Source organism: Neophocaena asiaeorientalis, unplaced genomic scaffold, assembly GCF_003031525.2.
Source record: "Neophocaena asiaeorientalis asiaeorientalis breed wild unplaced genomic scaffold, Neophocaena_asiaeorientalis_V1.1 scaffold327, whole genome shotgun sequence".
Lineage (NCBI taxonomy): Eukaryota > Metazoa > Chordata > Mammalia > Artiodactyla > Phocoenidae > Neophocaena > Neophocaena asiaeorientalis.
In genome coordinates, this window is record NW_020174560.1 from 3,581,804 (window position 1) to 3,604,068 (window position 22,265).

A 22,265-nucleotide genomic window follows, 5' to 3' on the forward strand; every position below is an offset into this window, starting at 1 on the left:
CCGGCCCCCAAGCGCTCGCCCGCCCCGAGAGGCCTGACCTACAGCCGTCCCCTCCCCTCCTGCCAGCCACATGGTCCAGGTTGATCTCTTTGAGATCTATTTTATCCTTTGAAGTAGGCCCCTCTCTCCCTAGAGGAGTAAATGGTTCTAACGTGACCTGTTTGGGGCAAGAAGTGAAGCTGCAAATGCTGGCTTCTTCAGGCCACACAGATCTCCCTTGTCCTTGGTGGTAAATCAAGGCCACGGCTGCGGGGATTGGGTTTCCCCAGACTGAGGCCGGGCCAGGCTTCCCTCCTGGCCCTGGGGCACGTTCTGACCAGGGCCGTTTGTGTAGAGACCAAGGAAGAACAAAAGCCTTTTCACTTCCCAGACTGTGGCATCCTTCTCCGACTGCCAGCCTCTTCCAAAATGTGCCCGGCAGGGAGCTTGCCTGAGCAAGGGCTGCGGGCCAGCTGGGCAACAGCGGCCACTCAGAGTAGCTGCAGGGAAGCTGTCGCCGCTGAAGCCCCAGCGTCTTCTCCAAAGCCAATGCCAAGCATCGCCCCCCTAGAGAGGGGGTGGCACGGGGCCCCCCGCCTTGGTTGGGCCGTGACACCAGGCGGACCTGGGTTCAAACCCAGCCCCACCAGACATAGACTGGTTCTGAAGCCACAGGCACCGTGTGTGATGTCCGTGGGCCTCAGCTTCCTGTTCTTCAAGGTGGGCATAGTGCTATGAAAGGGATCATTGGGTGAACTGGGGTACAGTATTTTATAGACGCTAAATGTCCTGAGGTTGCTAACTGTACCGTGCTCATGTAAGAAAATGTCTTTGTGTTTCGGAAACGCAGACCGTAATGTATGCAGCCTCCTCTCGGATGGTTCAGGGGAACATACGTGGTTATAGACAGAGACAAAGAGCGTGCAAATGATAAAGCAGAAGCCACCAAATGTTCACAACAGGTGACTCTGATAAGGGGTGTGCAGTATCCTTTGTGCTGTCCTCTGGAAGTTCTTTCTAAATATAAAGTTAGAAACAGACCTCCTCACTGAGTTGCTTTGGACCCAGATGGGCGGAGGCACCCCACACCAACGAGCGTCCTGCACAGAGGGTTAGGGACCACACGTCACCCTCACAGTAGCCTCCGATTCACCCTCTGGAGGGACAGCCCCCAGCCTAGAAGTTCTGTCATTGAAGAGGCTTCAGCCAGGTCATCCTTCTGAGCCCATCACTGCGTGGGCTACAGGGAAGCCACACCCTCTCCTCCAAGGCCAGTTTGCCAAGCAAAGCAGCATATTTGGAGGTTGGAATTTTAAAGCAAATCCATCTAGCTTTGGGGCGGTTGGCATGTCTTGGCATTTGGACCCCGGTGTGGGGTTACTTTGTGGCTTTGCCAGCCGTGAAGCTTGAAAATGGAGGCCTCATCTTCCTGGTGTGAGCAGTTGGTCACAAGTGGCCTCTGACGCTTCTTACGAGCACAGATCCCAATGGAACTCCCACTCCGTCTTCTGCCCCTCCACCCAGATGGATTTCTCCAGCTGCCATTTGAAACAGTATTGATGGCAGCCGTGGTGAGAAGCTGCAGAGGTGGGGTCTGAGCTGTTGATGGAGGAGACCTGAGATCCAAGCCTCGGAGACGTTTCTCCCTCAGACTCTGCCCCCACCAGGGCTGCCTGAGAGTGCGCACTTTGGGTGTGGGTGTTGGGGAGCATTTACCGTAAATGAGGGGGTCTAACCATAAAAGGGGCGGTGCTGAAAGAGCTGGAGCAGCAGATCAGGTCACCAGGAGAACCACTCCTATTTTGCTTCTCTTTGCCTGGGGAGCCAGATGAGTGTCTCTGGGGCTGCCCTGGGAAGGGAGCCTCAGTGCCCTGTCTTGCGCCCCATGGTGAAGGCAGCCCCCAGCAAGCCCGTCACCAAGGGTCCCGCTGTCCTGTCTGCTCACTGCTCTCCATCGATCTCGTGCGATAGTCTCCAAAGATGGCCCCTATGGCCTAGGCCTCCCAGCATTCATGTCCTTGAGAGTGTCCCCCTCCTACACCAAATCCAGGCTGGCCCAGTGTAACCAGTAGAAGGTGATGGAAGAAAGAGTGTGACTCCCAAGGCTGAGATAAGAAGCTGGGCGGCTTCAGCCTCGGTCCCTTGGGATGCTCATACTTGGGACACTCCCTCTTGGGACTCAGCCACCATGCTGGGAGAAGACCGAGTGCCACGGAGAAGCCACGATGAACAGTCTTAGCCAAAGCAGCGTCTGCTGCCCGCCGTGGGAGGGAAGAAGGCATCTTGGCTGTCCTCCGAGGCAGGCTTCCTCTGGCTCCAGCCCCAGCCATCATCTGACCACAGCTACATGAGTGACCACAAGCAAGAGCCCCGCTGGGCCCACTCCGCACTCAGAGCCACCAGGAAGCATGATAAATTATTGCTCAGAGCCACCAAGTGTGGGGGAGTTTGTTGTACAGCAATAGCAAACTGGGACAGCGTGTGGCCGGATGACCAAGTGCGTGGAGCTGCGGAGATGGACTGGTTCCCCGAGTTCTGGCTCTGACTGTAACTCTGGTGCTCCTTCCAAGTTCTCTGGTTTGGCCAGGGCCCAGTGGGAGGAGAGCGGGGATGGGGGTGACTCAAACGTAGGCTCACTCAAGAGGTACCAGAGGCTGACGGGCCCAGAAGTGACAAGGGACAGGTTGACAGATGAATATTTGCCTTGATGTTAGGAGAACAGGGCAGTCAAGACCTGTTCTTTTCATAGACTGATGGCCCTTGGATGGGGCCCTGCCTTGTGTGTCTCCGCACCCCCGCTGCCTAGCGCTCGCTGGGCCCGTCGCGTTCCTCTCAGCACCGTGGCATCAAGCAGACCGGGTCTGCCTGAAGGAGCATGTAGGTCAATCCATGCTCTGTATGGAACCTCACTGAGGGACCAGGAAGTAGAGGCAGACCCTGATCCCTGCCCTGAGAACTCACAGTCTGATGGGCGAAGGACAGAGTTTCATCCTCAGCAAGCCTCAGGCCCACTGCAAGGACTCAGGATCCAGGGAGAGAAAAGCTATACCTCTTTTCCCTTTTGTGTGTTTTCTTCATACGAGATCATCAAAGGTAGTGAGGGCTGGGGGCAGGCCTCCTGGTCCTGAGAAATCTTTCGAGAAGCCTTCCGTGCCAGCCAGGCCAGGCCAGGCACCCTAGTGCGACTGCCGCCTTTGCCTGTCACTCAAGTGCCCGGGACGTGCAGGGTCCCCCAGAGAGAGCGCGTGCCACGGCCCCTGGCCTCCGGGAGCGCTCACCATCGACGCGGCGAGGGGTTGACAGAACCCACGCAGCCGGTGCCGCCCGAAACGTCGCTAGCCCAGACAGAGCAGAATTCAACAGAGCTGCCAGCCCTGTTCTGTGAGAGGAAGAGGAGGTGGGTTTGTTTAAAATACTCCCATTACAGTCAGTTAACCTTTATGTTTCCTAAATGAAAATTGTATAAACCTGAAACTTTCGTTGATCAGGTTGCCTAGGAACAGGCAGCAGGCTTTCATAAGACAATGCAGTAGATTGTCACCGATAGGGCTATTAGGAAGTGAGCTGGTTAGCGTATTATTCCAGATCCCGGTGTTGGCGTTAGGTAATTATCTGTCTGCCTCTGCAGAGCACACCCATCTCCCCAGGCTCAGGCAGCCTCTTGCAAATGAGGCTTCTCAGCCTGCTTCTGAGTCCCAGGGATGGGATCTGGAGTCCAGGAGCACAATGTCAGCTCTGGGCTTATGAGAGAAATCGAAAAGGCCCAATTCTGATGAATTTATTTCTTGAGAATCACCCCACCTCGCTTGCGACAGTAATGCTCGAAGCGAAAAAATTGGAGGAATAAACAACAACAGTAGAATGCATAATGGAAGTAAAGAAGAAACTAAGACAACTTGGGCGTAATTTTTTAGTACTTTTCCCCTATATGATATATACACTTGTTTATTTTCCAAAGGCACTGTAATTTGCTTTTGTCCCCACCTCTTGCAGTTAGGGTGACCAGCCGTCCTGGTTTGCCTGGGACTGAGGGTTTCCCAATACCTGTGTATGTTATTATCAGCCTGCTTCTCCGTAGCTGCGTAGCTTTCAATCAGCTTGGATGAACCAAACTCGGCCTAACTCCCTGTTCTTGGACATTTAGGATATTTCCTTTTTAAAAAAAAAAATTATAATTAATGCTTGTGGTGAATAGCCTCATCCCTGCAGGATAAATCCCTGTAAGTAGGGTTTCTTGGTTGCAGGAAGTGTATACATTTATGGCTTTTGCTGTTTCAAAAAGCACGCATTTGGGGATGTGTGCTTCTTTATTAGCCATTTTTGAATTGCCTGTTCGAGTCCTTTACCCATTTCTCTGTGGAGATGCTCATCTCTTTCCTTTTACTCTATAAAAACTCTTTGTATTAAACATATCAGTCATGACTGTTGAACCATTTTGTCCATTTTTTTAAAGCCTGCGTGGTGATCATTCTTTAAAGAGCAACAGTAAATGCTTATTATCCGGCGTCTTTGAAGAAAGAGGAGTTAATATTTTAGGTAATTAAAGCTTCCTCCTAGCCTTAAGCACTAAAATATCTTTTAGTTGAAGTATTTGGAACGAGAATATCTCCATAATGGATAACCCGTGTAGGTCCTTTTTAAAACAAAGTACACTGTACACAATTGAACTGTTTCCTCATCTCTCAGACATACCGTGAGCAATAGTGATTTAATGTGTGATGGTGACCCTCAGCAGCTGCTGAGCTATGTGAAGTTTTGGCTTCTATACTATATGGCCCCAGACTGCTTTTTAAAATAAGGTACGTGGGGCTTCCCTGGTGGCGCAGTGGTTGAGAGTCCGCCTGCTGATGCAGGGGACACGGGTTCGTGCCCCGGCTGGGTCCGTGAGCCACGGCCACTGAGCCTGCGCATCCGGAGCCTGTGCTCCGCAACGGGAGAGGCCACAACAGTGAGAGGCCCGCGTACCGCAAAAAAAATAAATAAATAAAAAAATAAGGTACCTGATTCTCATCTTTTCCCCATCACTATCAGGCTGTCGTGCTGTTAGTTCCGGCAGCTTTAAGCACTCCTGCCTTGCTCTACAACATCCCGTCTTCATCAGCAATGGGATTGATTACTGGCTAACAAGGCTTGTTAAATCTATCTGTAAACTAAAAGCAAGTAAGCGCCCACCAAAGGCCTAAGGAACACTAGCGATAACAGTGTAGGGTTTGTATTACGTGTCATTAAGGTTGTTAAGTAAATGACTTCTGGACGTGAGCAGAATAGGATTAAGAAATTTTGGAGGCAGAGGGGGAAACAGAAAGGAAAGATTAGCAACCACTTGAAGACACAGCTGCAAAGTGAGAAACCAGTAATCCACGTTTAATCTTATTACTTCCCTCGGGAGTGTGCTGGGGCAGGTTTTATGGAGATGGTGGCATCGCTGACCTAGAAATTTTAAAACTCTGGCTTCCGGGCCTGTGCCTGCTGGGATATGGCTTAGAGCTTGTTACACAAGCCTTCTGATGCTCAGTCTTCTCATCTGTGAAATGGAGCTAAGACTAACTGGCCTGTCTATTTAATGAGACTTCATAGCAAGCGGCCTGCTATGAAGAGTCACTGACCTGATGGAGCCTGAGAGGAATGTGTAAACATGTAAAGGGCTGAACGATAATGACGGATTATTACTATTGCTGTTGTTATTAGTCAGACACATCCAACAGCCATCGCCCGCCTTCTCACGCCTTCTGCGCAGGTTTCAGTTTGAGCTCCAGCCCACACCTGGGCATCTTCAGCTGATGTCCTTGCCGCCCCTCCAAACCCAATCTCATCCTTGTAGGTTTTTGCAGGATTTGCACAAGTGGTGTGTTTTCTTCAGTATTTATCTTGCAGGCCATTTACTCGGCATGACTATTTTTACAGTGAGTAAGGAGCAAGGCTAAAAATAACTTAGCTGGTAACCAGATCAGTTCTGCATTTGACATTTACATGGAATTCATTTGCATCTCATTTGTTCGCCTTTCTGTTTAACAGGTAGAATGTAAGAAGGCTCAGCCGAAGGAAGTCATGTTCCCACCTGGGACAAGAGGCCGGGCCCGGGGACTGCCTTATACCATGGATGCTTTCATGCTTGGCATGGGGATGCTGGGTGAGTCTGGGCCGGACCCTGGGGACTGGGTCACCTTCCGGTTGGGCAAACTGCTTTACCTGTCTGAGGCTCAGCTTCCCTATCTGTATATGAGGGTGATAATCCCTCTTACAGGACAGTTGTGACCATTAAGTTAGCAGAGATAGATAGATAGATAGATAGATAGATAGATAGATAGATAGGCAGACAACTAGATAGGCATCTTGTCCCATGCCTGGCTCATAGAAGGTACTTGATATTATTTTTTCCCCTTTCCACTCCCTTTTTCAAAAGGAGGAAAAGTTACTCTCTTTGCCTCAGCCCTCTCTGCTGACTGGGAGTTCTTAAAGACCTATGGACTCCTGGCTGGCTTAACTTACGTGAGCCGAGGCTACATTTTCTAAAACTTGGGAGAGGAGGGGATATGGTAATGGTGGGCGATAATCCTGTCTATTTAAGTGATGAACATTTTTCTCTTGGGGTATCAAATTTGTGTTTAAATGGATGTCTTAAATAACCTGTTTTATTCTTTATTTGCAAAAAAAAAATGATGAAAGACAAAGTATGTTTGTTCTGATGAAAAATGATCTCTCCTGGCTTTTAGAGAAATTGAGTTCCATATTATGCCCCTTCCTTAAAGGTATCTCTGTCCGTCCTGCATAGATAATTGAAAATCTTGCCGCTTAAAAGGCATGAAAGATGGAGAAAGCAGTGGAGAAGCATAATGGTGTGGGTCGCAACAATAATTAGAAATTTCAAGGCGAGAGAACGGTATTTTAGTGCAAGTTATTGTGTGTCAGGAAAATACTAATTAAATGGGATAAATGGTAGTTAATGGTAAAATTCCATTCAGGCACACGGTCCGTCTAGTTTTAATGGGTTTCATTTGGTTTGGCTAAGAGTCCCTCTTCTATATTGTTTGATAAGCTCTTTATGTATTTTCAGATTTGCTGCTGTTTAAATCATTCTTGGCTCAGTTTTAAATTTATAAAACTTTTCTTGGCTTTAGAATTTAGACCTTTAAAAGAATTGTATCTATTTGTCTGAGGAAGTAACAAGGCAGGTAAAGTTATTTTGAGGGACTTTAAAAAATGGAAAAGGATGCCATGAGAATTCTCAAAGTGGCTAAGATATTAAAGCTAATTTTTTAGCTTTAACAGAGTTTCAAGGAAAATTCCTATTGTAATTCTTTAAAAATTGGCCAAATGATTCTAACACTTATCTAGAAGAAGAAACACATGAGAATAAATAAGAAAATTTTTTAAAAAGAGAAATGAGAAAAAAGAGAGTTTGACCAAATATCAGAACATAGTCCAAAACTACAGTAATTAAAATAGTGTGGCATATAGGAAGGCACCTGTTGATAGAAAAAGTTAAGGAGCCTAAATTAAATGTGTTTCTATGTGTGAGTTTGATTATTATAAAGAAACTAATTTTTAAAAATCAATGAGAATGATTTCCTGGTTGACTGTAAGATACTTGTGTAGCTCTTGCTCTAAAAATAATTTGTATGTGGCCCTTACCTTATGTTATATACCAAAAGAAACCCCAAATGGATTAATAGTTCCAAATTTTAAAATAAAATCTTAAAAGAGTTGAGCCCATTACTGCCTGCTGGCTTTCAGAGTCTTGAATTTTAAATGATGAGTATAAAGTCCCTAGGGCATCAAATGGCTTTTTAGGATCCAGATCTTCAGGAAGCACCCCCACCCTTCTGCCTCTCACTTGATACCCTTTATGTGAGGTATCATGTACCCCATGGTTTTCTCTGCTTGCCTGGGGGAGGTTTTCTTCCTGGGGAAGCAGAGGTGTGGAGCAAAGCCAGCTCGCTCATGTCAGTTGCCAAAGAGCAAAGGTGCGGCAGCTGTATTCTCCCCAGATGCCAAGCAAGGGCTCGGGGCTCCACAGACCAATGGTTTCATAACGGGAGCCCAGGCAGGTGCCTTGTTGACCGCAGGAGGCATTCAACAGCAAATAGTCCTTGAGCACCTACTGCATTCCTGGCCCAGGGCCAGCACTGGGAGACAGTGCCTAACAAGGCAGATGTGGTCCCTTCCCTCATGGAGCTTGTGGTCTAGTGAGAGAGGTGACATTTAACAACTCATCACATGGATACGTTACTACTCATAACAGAGAGAGTTGTGAGGTGCTTTATGGGCACATAATGAGGAATGGAAACTATTTGGAGGAATCAGGGAACACCTCCCTGTGGAGGTGACATCTCAGCTAGGAAGAGAAGGATGAGCAGGACAAGGGCCATGCAGACAGAAGAAACAGCTTGGAATGCGAGGGTCCTAGTGTGGAGCCCCGAGGGCCATCAAGGCTGCTGCTGGGCAGGTCCAGGCAGTGCGTGTGTGAGGAGAGGTGGTGGCCGAGTGGCTCGGACCACAGTTGGCGGTGGGCAGACCCACATGGTCCCCGTGCTTCTCCAGATGCCATCTGATTGGTTCCTGCTCTCTGAGGGATGGAAATGTGATGGATGCCAGGTGCTCACTCATCTTCCCCGACTTTGTTCTCTCATGTTTCAAGTTATGACTTCCCTGAGCTGCAGTAAAGAGGTAGTAATAGCTGGTTTAAAATGTCATTGTGGTTGAGTCTATTAGTTCTTGAGTCGTAGCCTCCCCCAGTTCATCCCCATCCCCCGTACCCTTGCTACTTAAGGGTTTGGCCTCTTGCCCATGTAGCTCTGGTTGAGGCTGCCACCAGGCGAAACCCCCATGCCCCAGGCAGGGCCCCTCAGGTCACCGAGGCTCTCCTCCACCCCCAAGCAAGCAGAGAGCTCTTCGGGTGGAATTGATGGTGTGGGTCCGGCTTCCACCAAGGCGGGCTGTGTGGACCACAGGAAAGGGCTCAGGACTTCAGAATCAGGAGATCTGGGCTTCTCGTCTGGTCAGCTGTGTGACTTTGGAGGGACAGTCTTCTCTGTCCTTCAGTTACCCCATCCATAGGGATATGGGAACCCTCATTTCATGGTGTTGTTGAGGATAAATGAAGCCATGTCGTGCCCAACCAGTGCTGTATTTTGTCAGGTTCAAGCTGCCATGGGTGGTGGAATGCACCTTGTGTACCATCTGGAAAGAAAAAATATATACTGTTAACTAAACCACATTGTGAGATGGATCCCACTTTCAGGATGTTAAGATGTGAAAAAAAAAAAAAAAAGAAAAGTGTGTCTTCTAATCAACAAAATACAGTAATATATACTCAAACTGGGAGCTGTTATTAGTAAGGTACTGGGGAGCCCCGGGCAAATTACCACCCAAGTAGGTATCCAACACCCTGCCACTTGGGATCCCTTCCTGCCGGTGACCGAGAACATAGCTAGACCTGCATCTGCGTGTGACTTGTGCCATGGCACCTGCAGCCTCCTCCTTGGACCCCCAGCCAAGGGAGTTGGATTATCTTTGAATTTCTACCCCCCAACAAGATCTGTACACTGGACTCCAGCCCTCATCAGCTCCCAGCCCTCCTGAATTCCCCAGCTACGATGTGGAGGACATCTAGATGCCTGCTGAGACAGGGCCTCCTGAGAGGTCCCCAAATGTGTCCCCAGTTGGGAACCAGCTCAGCCTGAGGTCCAGGCAGAAGGGGGAATCAGACCACCACCCAGGGAACAAACTCACAGTCTCACGATCTGGTTGGCCTGTTGCCTCCCCAGCCAGACTTGGGTCTTCACCGAGCTTTCTCTGATGCGCTCGCCAGAAACTCCCAGGGCTGCCCTCTCTTTCACCCACTGGCACAGTTTGGCACCCTGGGCCTCTGGACTCTTGGTCGAGGAGAGTGCCATCTGCTGTGCTGTAACTGAAGCCCTTGCTTCTTCCCTTAAAGTGATGTCACCAATGAAGTCTAATCCTTTGGCAAGATGGCCTGACCTGACTCCATCAGTCACCTGGGTCACCATCTCTGTGGTGCACTAGGCCCGCATATCAGTCCTAGAATCACCACCGTTGCCACCGCCAACAGTTCGGCTAATGAACTTGGCTCACGCAGAAACACTTTTTTTTAAGTTTGTTAATGAGATGAGGTTTCAGCGATTTAAACTTTTATCGTCGAAACAGCAGAAAAATACATAACACTGTTAGGGATTTTTAGAAGTGAGACTGTAACCCATTAAAGCTTTTAAATCCATTCGTTCAACAAATATTTATTGAGTACCTCCTGAGTGCCAGGCATTGTTCTAGATGCTTAAGAGGCACCAGAGAAAGAAGTCTGCTATCAGGGAGTAGACATCCTAGTGAGACAGCAGACACACTGGTCCATAAATGACTTGGAAACTGTGGAACTAATTTTTAAATACCCTTTAAGATTTTCTCCATACTTTCAGTTGCAGTTATTCTTTCTTGATCTCTCTTGCTGTGGCAGCAAACGTTCTTGGGAGGAGCCCTACAGCTGTTTTGGTTTTAGCTTTCATAGCCTTTGACAGAATCGTGGAATAATCAGCCCAACGGGAATTCCTTTAAGAAAGTGTACGAGAGAAGAGAAGGAATCATCCTTAGGTCAGTCTCCCTGCCTTTGAGCTCGACAAAACCAAAATCAACTAAGACCCTTAGGAAAGGTATTTTTGCAGCTCTCAGACTTTGTTCGCTGCCTCGCCCACCCAGTGCACTAGAATCTGTTTGGTTTTTCTTAATGAAAGTGGACTTAATAAAAGCAAACATGATTATTGTTGATATATCTGATTCCTCTTGGCCTTCTCAGCCGTATAATCCTACCGCCTCTAACTATCTTGACCTCGCTGGGCACACACCATTTAACATGTTTGGTAGCAGTGATAGAGAAATACCTCATTGCTGAGGCTTTGAAGGAAAGCTTCACCCTGCGGTCCCAGAAGTGGAGAGACATTGCTGACCAGCTGAAGAAAGCCAGAGGCATTCTAGCGGCGCTGTGAAATCCTGACCCGGTGTTCCCCAACATTCAGCCCCCCGGAAATGAAAGCAAAAAAAAAAGTTTTTTTTTTTTGTCTGGAAGGGATGAAGAGCTCTAATCTGCTGGCATTCACTGATCAGAAGGAGATTGGCTGGAACATAGAGCTGCATGCCTAGACTCATTTGTCATGTCAACTGGGATTTGTCTCTCCCCAGAATATCTGTTTGAGGTCATCCCCAAGGAGGTCTCCATTTGTTCAGCTGTTTTCTAGCAAACAGAGGAAACTCAAAATTCAGCTTTTCATTTTCCATCTAGAGCAGCACACTGCGCTAGAACTCTCGGCGATGGTAGAAAGGTCGTATATCCGCACCGCCCAAGACGGTGGCCGCTAGCTGCATGTGGCTATTGAGCGTTTAAGACGGGGCTGAAGAGCTGAAGTTTTCTTTTTATATAATTTAAATTCAATTAAACTTTAATGGGACAGCACAGGTCTGGAGGAACCCCTGCAACTCCAGATGAGTCTGGGGGCCCAGCGTCCTTGTAGACTACGGCCTGGAAAGGGCCCTTGGCGCTTGGTGTCGCATCTGTATGCAGACCTCATGGAGCCACCGTGGTGCCCCAGGCAACGCCCTGCACGCCACGCGGCAGATGTGTCACACGCTGGCAGCTCCCTGGATAAACAGCCCCGTCTCTTGTCTCTTTCAAGTTGGGGGCCTGATGGGAGCCGTTTTCTGTGACTCTTGAGTAGCTGAGTAACAGAGCCTGGAAAAACGATGAGTCATGTGCAAACATCTTCTAGGATTGGAACAAAGATCTAGAACCACAATTCTGAGAATTCTGCCAGCATCCCAAAAGGGGGGGGGGTGCCCCAAATGAGCCAACTGGCAACTTCAAATTCTCTTGCTGATTTCTGATTTTTTTTTTTTCCCCCACAATGGAAAGCCTGTCTGCAAGAAAGGTGGTCATCCAGGCAGAAGGCTTGGTTTTTTCCTTTTTTGACAAGAGATAATTACTGTGGGCTTGATCAAGCATCCAGAGTACTGGAGCAAATAAATCGTGCAGTGGCCAGTGAGGGAGGGGCCCGGCTGCTAATGGAAGCGGTGGCCGGGTCATCTCAACGGGATGTGGCTTGATGGAGCGCCCGCGTGGGTCTGCCATAACGTGCTACTGATACACAGCCAGCCGGTTTCCCCCATGTGGCTGGGGCTGTGAACCGCTGGAGCAGAGCTGGACTGCACAGCAGTAAATGAAGAGGAAAATTGAAGTAATGTTGTATTATAAATTTATGATTTCATCTGCCCGACCCAGAGGATGTTCGGCGATGGGGGGCAGAGATAAGAGCCCCCACTCGGGCAGATGCCAAATTCTCATCTTTGTTGAACAGGAGACAATTTTGACATGCCTGGGAAGATTGGGGTGAGGCCCCCAACTGGGGTGAACTTGACCATGCTCTTCCTCATTCCTGGTGAAGACTTGCGAGTGTGCCAGGAAGTAGGCAGATACAATGGAATCCTACTGGTGACTCGAATCAGGGAGGGACTGGGCGTTCCACCACCCTCCACCCCACCCACCCTGAGGGAGTCTCGGAAGGTGACACATGGGCTTAGGTTTTTGCTGTCACGTTAACACTAAAATATTTAAGACCCCCCCAGCACTGAAGTTAGAGGCAAAGGAGTCGTTTTTCACTAGGAAAGCCCTTGGGCAGCAGTGACTTGGCTGTTTGCATATAATTCATTAATCAGTATTGTTGAAATCATGGTAAGAAGTCTATTGCTGAAAGATCTGATTTGATAGCAGGTGATTAATTTGGAGGAGAATTGGGCTGGCCAGCCATGAGATAAATACCAAGGAAGGAGCCAGTATGTGTGTGTCCACTTAAGGCACCCGAGTCCCCGTCTCTGTCCCTATACTTTGTCCCTCTGTCTCTCTTTCCCCGTTGGGTGCCAGAGCTCAGCGACTCACTGGGGTCTGTTCCTCTGCAGTCAGGACAAAGCCGCCAGGTCATCCTGGTTGGTCTGGGCATCCCTCTGTCAGCAAGGCATCAAGTGCTGGGAAATAAACTCATGCAGAAAGACCCTTGTGGGGTGTAAACAGATCAACTGGCCAGTGAGCGGTGACTGCAAATTTGGAAAGGCTCTGGCCGAAGCGAGGGAAAGGAGCCACAGCTGGTCTCTGAGAATTGGGGCCCATCAGCACTTCAGGGGACCTGCGAAGCTTTCTACAGATGGCAAGACTCAAGCTCCCAGAAGGAAGGGAAGAACCCCGATGACGTGGCCTTGGGCCAGAGGCAGGGCTGGAACCCATCTCCTGATGTCTAGTCCAGCGAACTTCTGTCTTAGGTCTGATGACAGATCTTCCGGTCAAGATGAAAGCTGTGACACCAACAAGCAGAGGAAAGCGAAGGAGGGTGGGTCCCATTTTTGGACCGCCTTCAGCATGAAAGCGCCATGAGCAGGCAGCAGGAAGACCCGCAAACTAACTCGTGGTGCTGCACCCAAGCTGGAATTTAGTGAATGATCTTGGTGTTCAGCCATCACCTGCAGGGTCCGAAAATGCTTGTGACATGTGAGGATCCACCTTGGAAGTGGATGATGAGACCCCAGAGCCTGGCTCTAGGGTGTTTAAGTTGCTGTATGGAGCCGCAAGGATACGTGTGGAAAGCCGCCACTTATGGGCCTTATGGTCAGAGGGCGTGGAGACTGTCCTAAACCTGCCCATCAAAATGCTTTCTACTAGCGTTTTGGTGACAAAGCAACAGAACTAACTCTGGCTGCTATAGACAGTAAAAGAGATTATTGGAAGGGGCTTGGGCAACGGACAGAAGTGCCAGGAAGGCTGGGGAACAGGCAGGAACTGGGGAGCTGGGTGGTCAGCCACAGCCCCACCAAGGGGACAACCCAGGAATGACCTGGTTAGGGGGCCACTGTTGCCACCAATGGACCCCGGGCTCTGCTGCTGACGCCAGAATAGATTCTGAACCGTCCGCCCTCCTCTGCCCCACTGGCACCTGGAGAAGACTTGCACTGGCCCAGCCTGGGTTCACAGTCTGCTTCCATGATGGGAGGCAGGCCCGTCTCCAAGACTCAGACACAGAGAAGGGGGTTCAGGTGCTGGGCAGCCGAAAAGAGCCACAGGCATCCCGCTCAGAGGTCAGAGCGGAGGTCAGGCTGGCAGTGGTGGTGGTGGTAAAGTAGGTGGCAGGCTGGCCAGGGTGGTATTTTAAGAGCGTGAATGGACTGAGTTTCTTCTATATGGAGCAGAGGGAAGAAAAGGGAGCCTGGCAGGCTGGGAACGGGGCAGCCATGGGTCTGCTATGGCCAGTGGAATTTCCATCCAAGAAGGCTACCCCAGCCTTCTTTGTAGCCGAACTCAAGAAGTCGGGACGTGAGGAGTGAGGGTCTGAGTGGGCACCACGAAGGGTAGGGAGCTGCAGTGGCGTCTCATGGGGGATCGGTAACCGGTAACTGATCGGAGACGACCACAGGGACGCCAGAACTTGCCAGTTCTTTCCTCTGCACCCCATGCCCAGTCCAGCAGCGGTTAGCCAGCACCCCCAGGTAATCTGCTGAGACGGGTGCCTGGAAGGAGCGTGCTTGCTGGGAAATGCCTGTTGAGGCTTTGGGTTCACGCTTGTGGTGCACATTTAGCACAGCCAGGCCCTCCCTGTTCTCCCAGGGCCTTGGGAAGATACGGTGGAGTGTCCCTGCTTGGACGTGGCTTGGTCCCTGCGTCCCCCGGGCCATGGTTCACTGGGCCCAGTGTTTTTCCAGAGGCACAGAGTCAGCCCCGAGTTTTGCCCCTAGACTGTGACCCCACCCCGCGTTCCTTATGCTCTGTCCATGGTGCTGGTGAAGGACTTTAATCTCCTACTGTCAGTAGCCTTAAGGTAAAGTACATACAGGGTAAGCTCTGCAAATGTCAGCGCCCGGCGCTGGCCGAGGGTCTGGGGCTAACCTGTGGCATTTACTCTGCAGGTTCAAGAAAGTGCGTGGGCTTTGGGGGTCTCTCGGCCCAAATACGGGCTAACCACCAGCAGGCTGACAGCAGTGCCCCAGCCACGGGCGAGGGGTGACCCAGGCCCTGGGTAAAGACTCCCACGGGAGACAAGTAATTTTGTGGAGGAAAATAACTCGGACTGTGTCTCACTCCCGCCCTCCCTCGGACTCCCGCAACCTGAAGCAGCTGCGCTAACCGACGTGGTCTTTCTCTCTGTGTTCAAGGCTACCCCAACTTTGTGGCAACCTATGGCCGCGGCTACCCTGGATTTGCTCCTAGCTATGGCTATCAGTTCCCAGGTGAGTGGCTTTGTCTCCCAGGGCTTTGGGGACATGGGAGGTGGGCTGCATTGGGGAGAGGGGAACCCCTAAGGAGAACCAACTCATGCATACATCCATTCACGAAATGACCTACAGGTGCTAAGTTTCAGATCCACTTGACCTTGTATCCAGGTCAGGATGCAGCCCAGTTTCTGATTAACTGAAGTATTTCACTGGTTGAGAGTGGCTTGTAGGGGAAAGGGAAAGACAGGAGCCCTACCTCTGCTTGCCCTCTGTTTTCTGAAACCTCTTCCAGGTTCTCTCTCCTTGGGGAGGGGACTGAACTTGGGGCCCAGGGTTTTCTGTCACCCTGTGCCTCCCCAGCATTCACGTGCCTTGCTGTCTAGACCTCACCTTCCTTCCTCCCCTCGTCCGGCTCCGGTGCCCTTCTGACATACATGTGTGTTGGGTGTGCTCTTGGGTTTGGGTCTGCTCTCTGTCCTGAGTGATGGTGGCGGGGGGTTGGTTAGATTCTCCCTTCCCTCCATGTGGGCGTCAGAGACTCAAGGCAGAGCGCCCGGTGATACCCACTCGCGTGCCCAGGCTGCTCTAGCTTCCATGTAACCGGGAGGCCTGGGACTCTCACCTGTGGGGCAGCGGGGGCCGTGGTCCTGCAGGGATGGGGGAGGGGCATGAAGGAAGTGATGTTTTATGGGGCTTGCTTTTCCCTAGAAGCGGGGAAGCCAGCCTTCCCCAGACCTGGAGTACAGCAAGAACGTTTGGGGGTGCTCGGGTGTGTCTGTGTTCTAAGGACCGCTGGGGTGTGTAGAGAAGATGCTAGGAGCAAGAGTTCTGCCCTCTGGGCTCTGTGTCTTGGCAGGGGCCGCTAGGGAACTGGGCTTCCTCTCCTGGTTGGTCATCCTCCTAAACCCGGAGGCCTGAGCTGCAAGGCGGCGAGGGGAGCAGGACATGGCCCTGGGGGGACGGCGCTCTGAAGGCAGTGGAGGGCAGGGCGTGCGGTGTGCGAGGGGCCGGTCCCACCTGCGCCTCAGACTGAGCTTCGGGTGGGGAAGGGGTGTGTCGGGGGAGGTCAGGAGGCATGTGGGACACTGAGAGCCATGCTCTATGGGGGACAGATCCTCAACCAGCAACAGAAGCCCTAGGCTCTTGTCCTGTCTGCCCATGGCCATAGGCAGGTCACCCAGCATCTCGGGGCCTCCCTTTTGTTTTCTGGAAATGAGGGGTTTGGGCAGGATGGTCGCTGGGGTCCGTGCACCTTTCTGATAGCGGGGGAGGCGGAAGACAACAGCAGGTACAGAAGCAGAAGTTCAGGTGGAGGGGATGCGTGGCGGGACTTGCCCACAGGTGTGTCCCCTGGGCCGGGTGGTTTCCCCACCAGGGTGGGCCCCTCAGCAAACATCCTCAGCTGCCCCAAGGGAGCCCTCCGCACCGCTCCTCTGCTGCCCGTGGCAGCTCAGGTGGCCACGGGCCTCTCCAAGCAGGACACCAGACACCACAAGCTGAGAAGCCGGCACCGGGCCAGGCACGGTCTGCACCTCCTCTAGATTTTCCCTCTACGGATGGGGACCCTGAAGCCTGGAGAGGTAGAAGCCCTGTTCAAGGGGTCACAACCAGTAAGGGGCAGGGCCAGGATTGGGACCCAGGTGGCCTGGGTCTTAACTGCCATACCCCGTCATCTTCCTAGCATCCGTCTGTCCAGTACGATCGCGCTAGCCACAGGCAGCGACCAAGGTTTACATTTAATTTAAGTAAAATTAAGTAAAATGGAAAATTCGGTTCCTCGGCCACACTAGCCACGCTTCAGTTGCTCGGCAGCCACGTGGCTAGTGGCTACTGTCTGCAGAATATAAAACGTTTCCATCACCACATAAAGTTCTGTTGGATGGAGCTGTTCCAGAGCCTACATGAAGAGGTGTGTTATGATGAGGGGTGCTTGGTCCCCACACGCACGTGCATGCGGGCACTGCCTCTCCTGGAGAGACCTTGTGTGTCACCATCCCTGTTCTCCATTCCTTGCCTGTCCTGCTCAGCCCAGAAGCTGGTGGTAGTTTTGGGGAAGCCTTTCCTCTCCTTCCCTCCCCTACCTTCCTCCCCAGGGGATAAGAAGATGTGCAGGGTCACACACCCTGGCTCGGTGAGAGTGCCTTGCTGCTCTGTGTGCTTGAAGCCTACCTCCCTTCACAGTCAGGTTGCCATTGCCCCCTCAGTGTAGCACTAGTCCCAGCAAACCGTTAGGGATCCTAACCCGGTATAATTCGGGGGAGGGGTGACACAGTGGACTCCTTGCTCAGGCCCCCGTCTCATCTGAGAACCTGCCCTCGGGGCCCCATGAGCCAGCCCAGGAAATATCTGGTTGAATTGTGTCCCAGGGACCTGCATCCTTGGGTCTGCCCTAGATGGACATGTATGCAGGACAGACAGAGATGCAAGAGTGACCAGCCGAGGCTGGGTAGGATGAGATGGGATCCCCAGGTGCCTAGCCCTTCACCGCAAGCCAGGGCTTTGGGAACAGAGCCGGTGGGAGGGTGGTGGTAAAGGGACATGGAATGGGCTTGGGGGTGACCCTGCCCCTGGAGGAGTGGCCTCCTGTGGAAAGGTAGCTCTGTCTGCTGTCCAGGAGCCTCCAGCAGCCGAGGATTCTAGCGCACAGAGCCCAGGTAGGCCCCTGTGGTTTCCCAGACTCCTCCTGGAGCCTCGGCCTCAGGGGCAGGGAAGCTTTGCAGCGTTCTGACGTGAGTCTCTTGCCCTGTGCCAGTAAGGAACGTCTTCAGTGGATCTGGCCAGGGGGGCTGGGGTGCAGAGGGGTGAGCCAGGGGAGGGCAACCCAACTCTGCCCTCTCCTCGCCCCTGTCAGGGTGGCTCTGCTGACCCCCTCCCCATGCCTGTGAGTCAGCGACGTCAGCACAGATGATCTCATCACCACCAAGCTGCCTGGTGTCTTTTCTTCGCGGTCTTCCTTTTCCATGCTCTCAGCGGTGCCCACTTCACCCACTGCCCACCTCGTCTCTCTTGTGATGCGTGTACCTCCCGCACCCCTCCCAGCCCTTCCTGAATCCATCCTGTGGGGTGATGCAAGGTAGCTAAGAGCAGCGGAAGGACACCCCCGTCCTGGAGGGCTGCTGAGGTCTGCGTCCTGTGTGTCCTCACCACACGCCGAGTATCCTGCATCCCCTGCGGGAAGGTGCCACCTCTTCACCTGAGTTGGCCCTTTCTGTGAATCCCCATCTCATCCGCTGGTGTCCCTGCTTTACCTGTGTGACCTGGGCTTGCTGCAGACCTTCCTGGTTGCACAGTTGGTGTTAAGAAATGCCTGTCTCTGCCCACCTTTAGGCTTCTATGAAAATAAAGGAGAGCTGCTCCAATAAAGGGGGCTATGGGCTTCAGATAACTGTTCGAGTGGGAGTAGTTCTCTTCCAGAAAGACTGAGTGATGCTCAGCCACCGTGGACGTGGCTCCTTCTTCCCAAGCCCAGATGGTCCACCGCGTGCCCCTTACCCCCAGCCCAGCCCTCGTGGGTCGGTGTGGGGACTGGACTTATCACGATCCTGATCGGTGGTCTCCTCTCTTTTTCCCCCTCTGGACCCTCATTTCAGTTCAATCTGTTAATTTCTGTTCTTATTTCACTTTGCAGACTACTTGCCGATTTCACAAGACATAATTTTTATCAACTAGCTCTTAAGAGAGGCATAACAAATTGGGGTTTGCCACCATTACTAGAGAGAGGACACAGTCCCTGCCGGGGCCACCCCGCTGCTGTCAGTGCCCACTGAACACTGTCGTAACTGCCTGTTGGAACGAATGTCCTTTTTCTCATTTTTAATTCTTGGAAAAGACTCCTGTCCTCAATGCTTCTTTCAGTTTTTTAAAAGCAATTTTATCCTCCAGTCCCCTCCCAGTTTGCTTCTCGTATGCACTGTGGACACCTCCCCACGTATTCCACCTGCCACCCTCCCAGAATGTCATGGGGCCGGGGGGAAACTTCTCACAAACTTTGTAGAGCCTTCCTCAAGGGCATCTAGGAAGAAGGCCTCAAATTATTTTAAATAATCACCAAATAGGCTTGTTGGGGCATTTCATGGGTGAGCTTTTAAGTGCTGGAGCCCGCAGGGGTTGGGGATATGTGACTTGGAGCACCTGTGTCCTGTGGCGGACAGAACCAGAAGTGAACACACACACACACACACACACACACACACACACACACACACAGAGACTATTCTATAAATACTAATGTGAACGATCTAATCTGGAAGAAAAATTATATAAACATTATCTGGTTGTCTTTGTCTTTGGGGGCCAGTCCCTCAGTGGTTGTTGCTCTTCGGGAAGGGACAGTGGAGGCACCCAGGTGCTGCCACATCTCAGGCCCTGTGGGCCCCGATCCACACCGGGTCCCTCTTTCCCTGGCACCTCTGCCCTCACCTCGCCGCCTACTGGCCTTGCATTCCCTGCTGGCATCAAGGGCCTCTTGGCCCACTGGGGTCAGAGGGCGCGAACACAGAGGGTCTGTCCTGATCAGGTCGGTACCCCCGATGGTCACCCCCAGAAGGGCTTCCTTTCCCAATGACCCTGATCCGTCCACTTCCCCACTCTCTTGGATTAACGAAGTACAGCTCAGTTGGGCCCTCAAGAGTCACCCCTTGTTCACGCTCAGGGTTTGTGAGAAGTGACCTGCGTGCTTCCGTCGGATGCATTCAGTCCATCCTTTTGAATGTCAGTGTCCTTTAGACCCAACCTGTGCAGTTGTTTTCATCTCATTAAAGATGCTTGATGTAATCATTGGTTCCTTTCCTTTTATTTTCCCTCAGGCTTTTTCATGAGTGCTGTTTTTTCTTTTTAATCTGTATGGCTTCTTTCCTCTTTATTTTGTTCTGCTATGAATTGCTTTGCTTTGGTGAACTTGTCCTAGTATATGCTTGCCTCACAGACGTTTTAGCCGTTGTGAATTTTCATCCCTGTAAATAGTTCGTCTGTGCTTCTCCCTGTTGCCGTTTTATTTTTACCCCTGTAAGCAACTGAGGTAGAAAAATAAATTGTTTACCACGGACATGCTGTGTGCTGCCGTCTCTTAGCCCGACAGTGTCCTGCTCTCGCTCCGGGGGAGGTGAAGGCACTAAATAACCTGGACCAGTGACAGCCTAGTGCGGTTTCTGAAAGCATGCGCACTCCCCCTGGCTGCCGCCTGCCCCCAGCCCTCTCTGCTTCCGCGTGCCCCCTGCACTTGCTCGAGGTGACCCTGTCCTTGAGCCGTGGTAGAGCGCTTGCATGCAGCAGCTGCTCGGTCCGCTCCCGTGCCCCCTTCCTCTGCCATCACCCCCTGCCCTCGAGTGAAAATGCCACCGAACACCTGGAGCCCCTCGCATCTGTGCGCCAGGTGTGTGTGAGCCCGTGCACGCACTGTGCACACCTGCCCACGTGTGGTTTGCACGTAGCTTGCTTTCCTAACTCCCCTGTACGGTGCAGGTCCGAGGAGGCACCTGTGTTGCTGGACATGAGGCTAGAAGATCTCATTTCCCGGTCACCTGGCCACATAGTAGCCATGTGACCTTGAGCAAGTGACTTAGCCCTCTGAGCCCTCGGGATTATAACAGTGCCTAGTGAGTTAGGTTTTTAGAATTACCTAGGGTGATGTGTATATGTGAACATGCCCTGTAAATTGGTGAATGCTATACAACTGGAAGTTTCAGAAACAGTGGGCCTTGGTGTTCTTATTCTGCCACTCTCCAGAGTGGTTTTCTCTTCCTCGTCACCCCCGATGAAGCTGCCTGCTAGGGGACCTACTTATCAGTGAAAGGAATGATTGGGAATCCCCGAGGGAGTTGCTGGGACTTCTTGCTTCACCCCCCCTCTTCCCTCCCTCCCTCCCCATGTACTGATCATCCAGCAGTGGATAGGTACCAAATATCTGGACGTGCATAAGGCTATATAGCTCCTTGAGGATGCTCACGGCCCAGCCGAGGGAGACAGCCGGTGATCAAACCCATCGGGCATCATGGGACAGGTGCTTAGCTAGAGAGAGGGAATCTCTCTCCGCTGTAAGGGCACAAAGACAGGCTGTTGGTTCTGCCTGGGGTGACACCACTACTGGGTCTTACAAAGTCAAATAAAATTAGCTGGGTAGGGCTTCCCTGGTGGCGCAGTGGTTGAGAGTCCGCCTGCCGATGCAGGGGACATGGGTTTGTGCCCCGGTCCGGGAAGATCCCACATGCCGCGGAGCGGCTGGGCCCGTGAGCCACGGCCGCTGGGCCCGCGCGTCCGGAGCCTGTGCTCGCAACGGGAGAGGCCACAACAGTGAGAGGCCCGCGTACCACAAAAAAAAAAAAAAAAAAAAAAAAAAAAAAAATTAGCTGGGTAAAGAAGAGCAGGAAGTGTATCCCAGGTAGAGAAATGACATGCTTAGACACTGAATCAAGTATTTTTTTAAAAGAAAGAAAATGCAATATAATAATACCTAGGCAAAATAAGAATTTGTTTTTTCTCTCCAGTGTGAAAGAAGCCTGGATGTGGCTCCACAGTATCAAGGGTCTGGGTTTCTTTTATCTTTGTGTCCTATTCTCTTCAATGTAAGACTCCATCTTATAGACTAAGAAGGCTGCTCAGGCTCCAGCCATTACGTACTCATCCCAGAAGAACACACCTCTTCCCTTTAATAACACTTCTTAGAAGTTATGTGTGGCACTCTGCTTAGATCCCATTGGTCAGGCCTTAGTCACATGGCCACTTTTAGCTGCAAAGGAACCTCAGGAATGTCTTTATTCCTGGTAAGCATGTGCCAGCTAAAAACAGGATTCTGGTATTAAGGAAGAAGAGTGAAATATTTATTAGGGGACACTTAGCAAACTCTGCCACAAACCTGAAAGGGGCTGCGGTGCAGGTCCCAGGGATTAAGAGCAGTTAAGCGGATGGGGGTGGGTCGGGGAGACAAGGTTAGAAAGGGGGGCAGGTTCCGGGATTCACATTTGATCCGCAAAACACATGAAAAGCCCTTAGAGGATTTTAGGTAGAGGAGTGATGTGGTCAGATTTCCAAAGTGA

At 51.4% G+C, this 22,265-nt stretch overlaps 1 protein-coding gene across 2 annotated transcripts in view; it reads left to right on the top strand.

The window, feature by feature from the left end:
• The window catches only part of MSI2 (musashi RNA binding protein 2), a 384,024-nt gene that overhangs the window by 318,738 nt on the left and 43,021 nt on the right, over positions 1–22,265 (top strand). For both annotated transcript variants that reach the window (XM_024757692.1, XM_024757693.1), the window contains 2 exons: positions 5,995–6,109; positions 15,175–15,249. In XM_024757692.1, the coding sequence (XP_024613460.1) occupies positions 5,995–6,109; positions 15,175–15,249 (190 nt within the window). The remainder of the gene's footprint in view (positions 1–5,994; positions 6,110–15,174; positions 15,250–22,265) is intronic.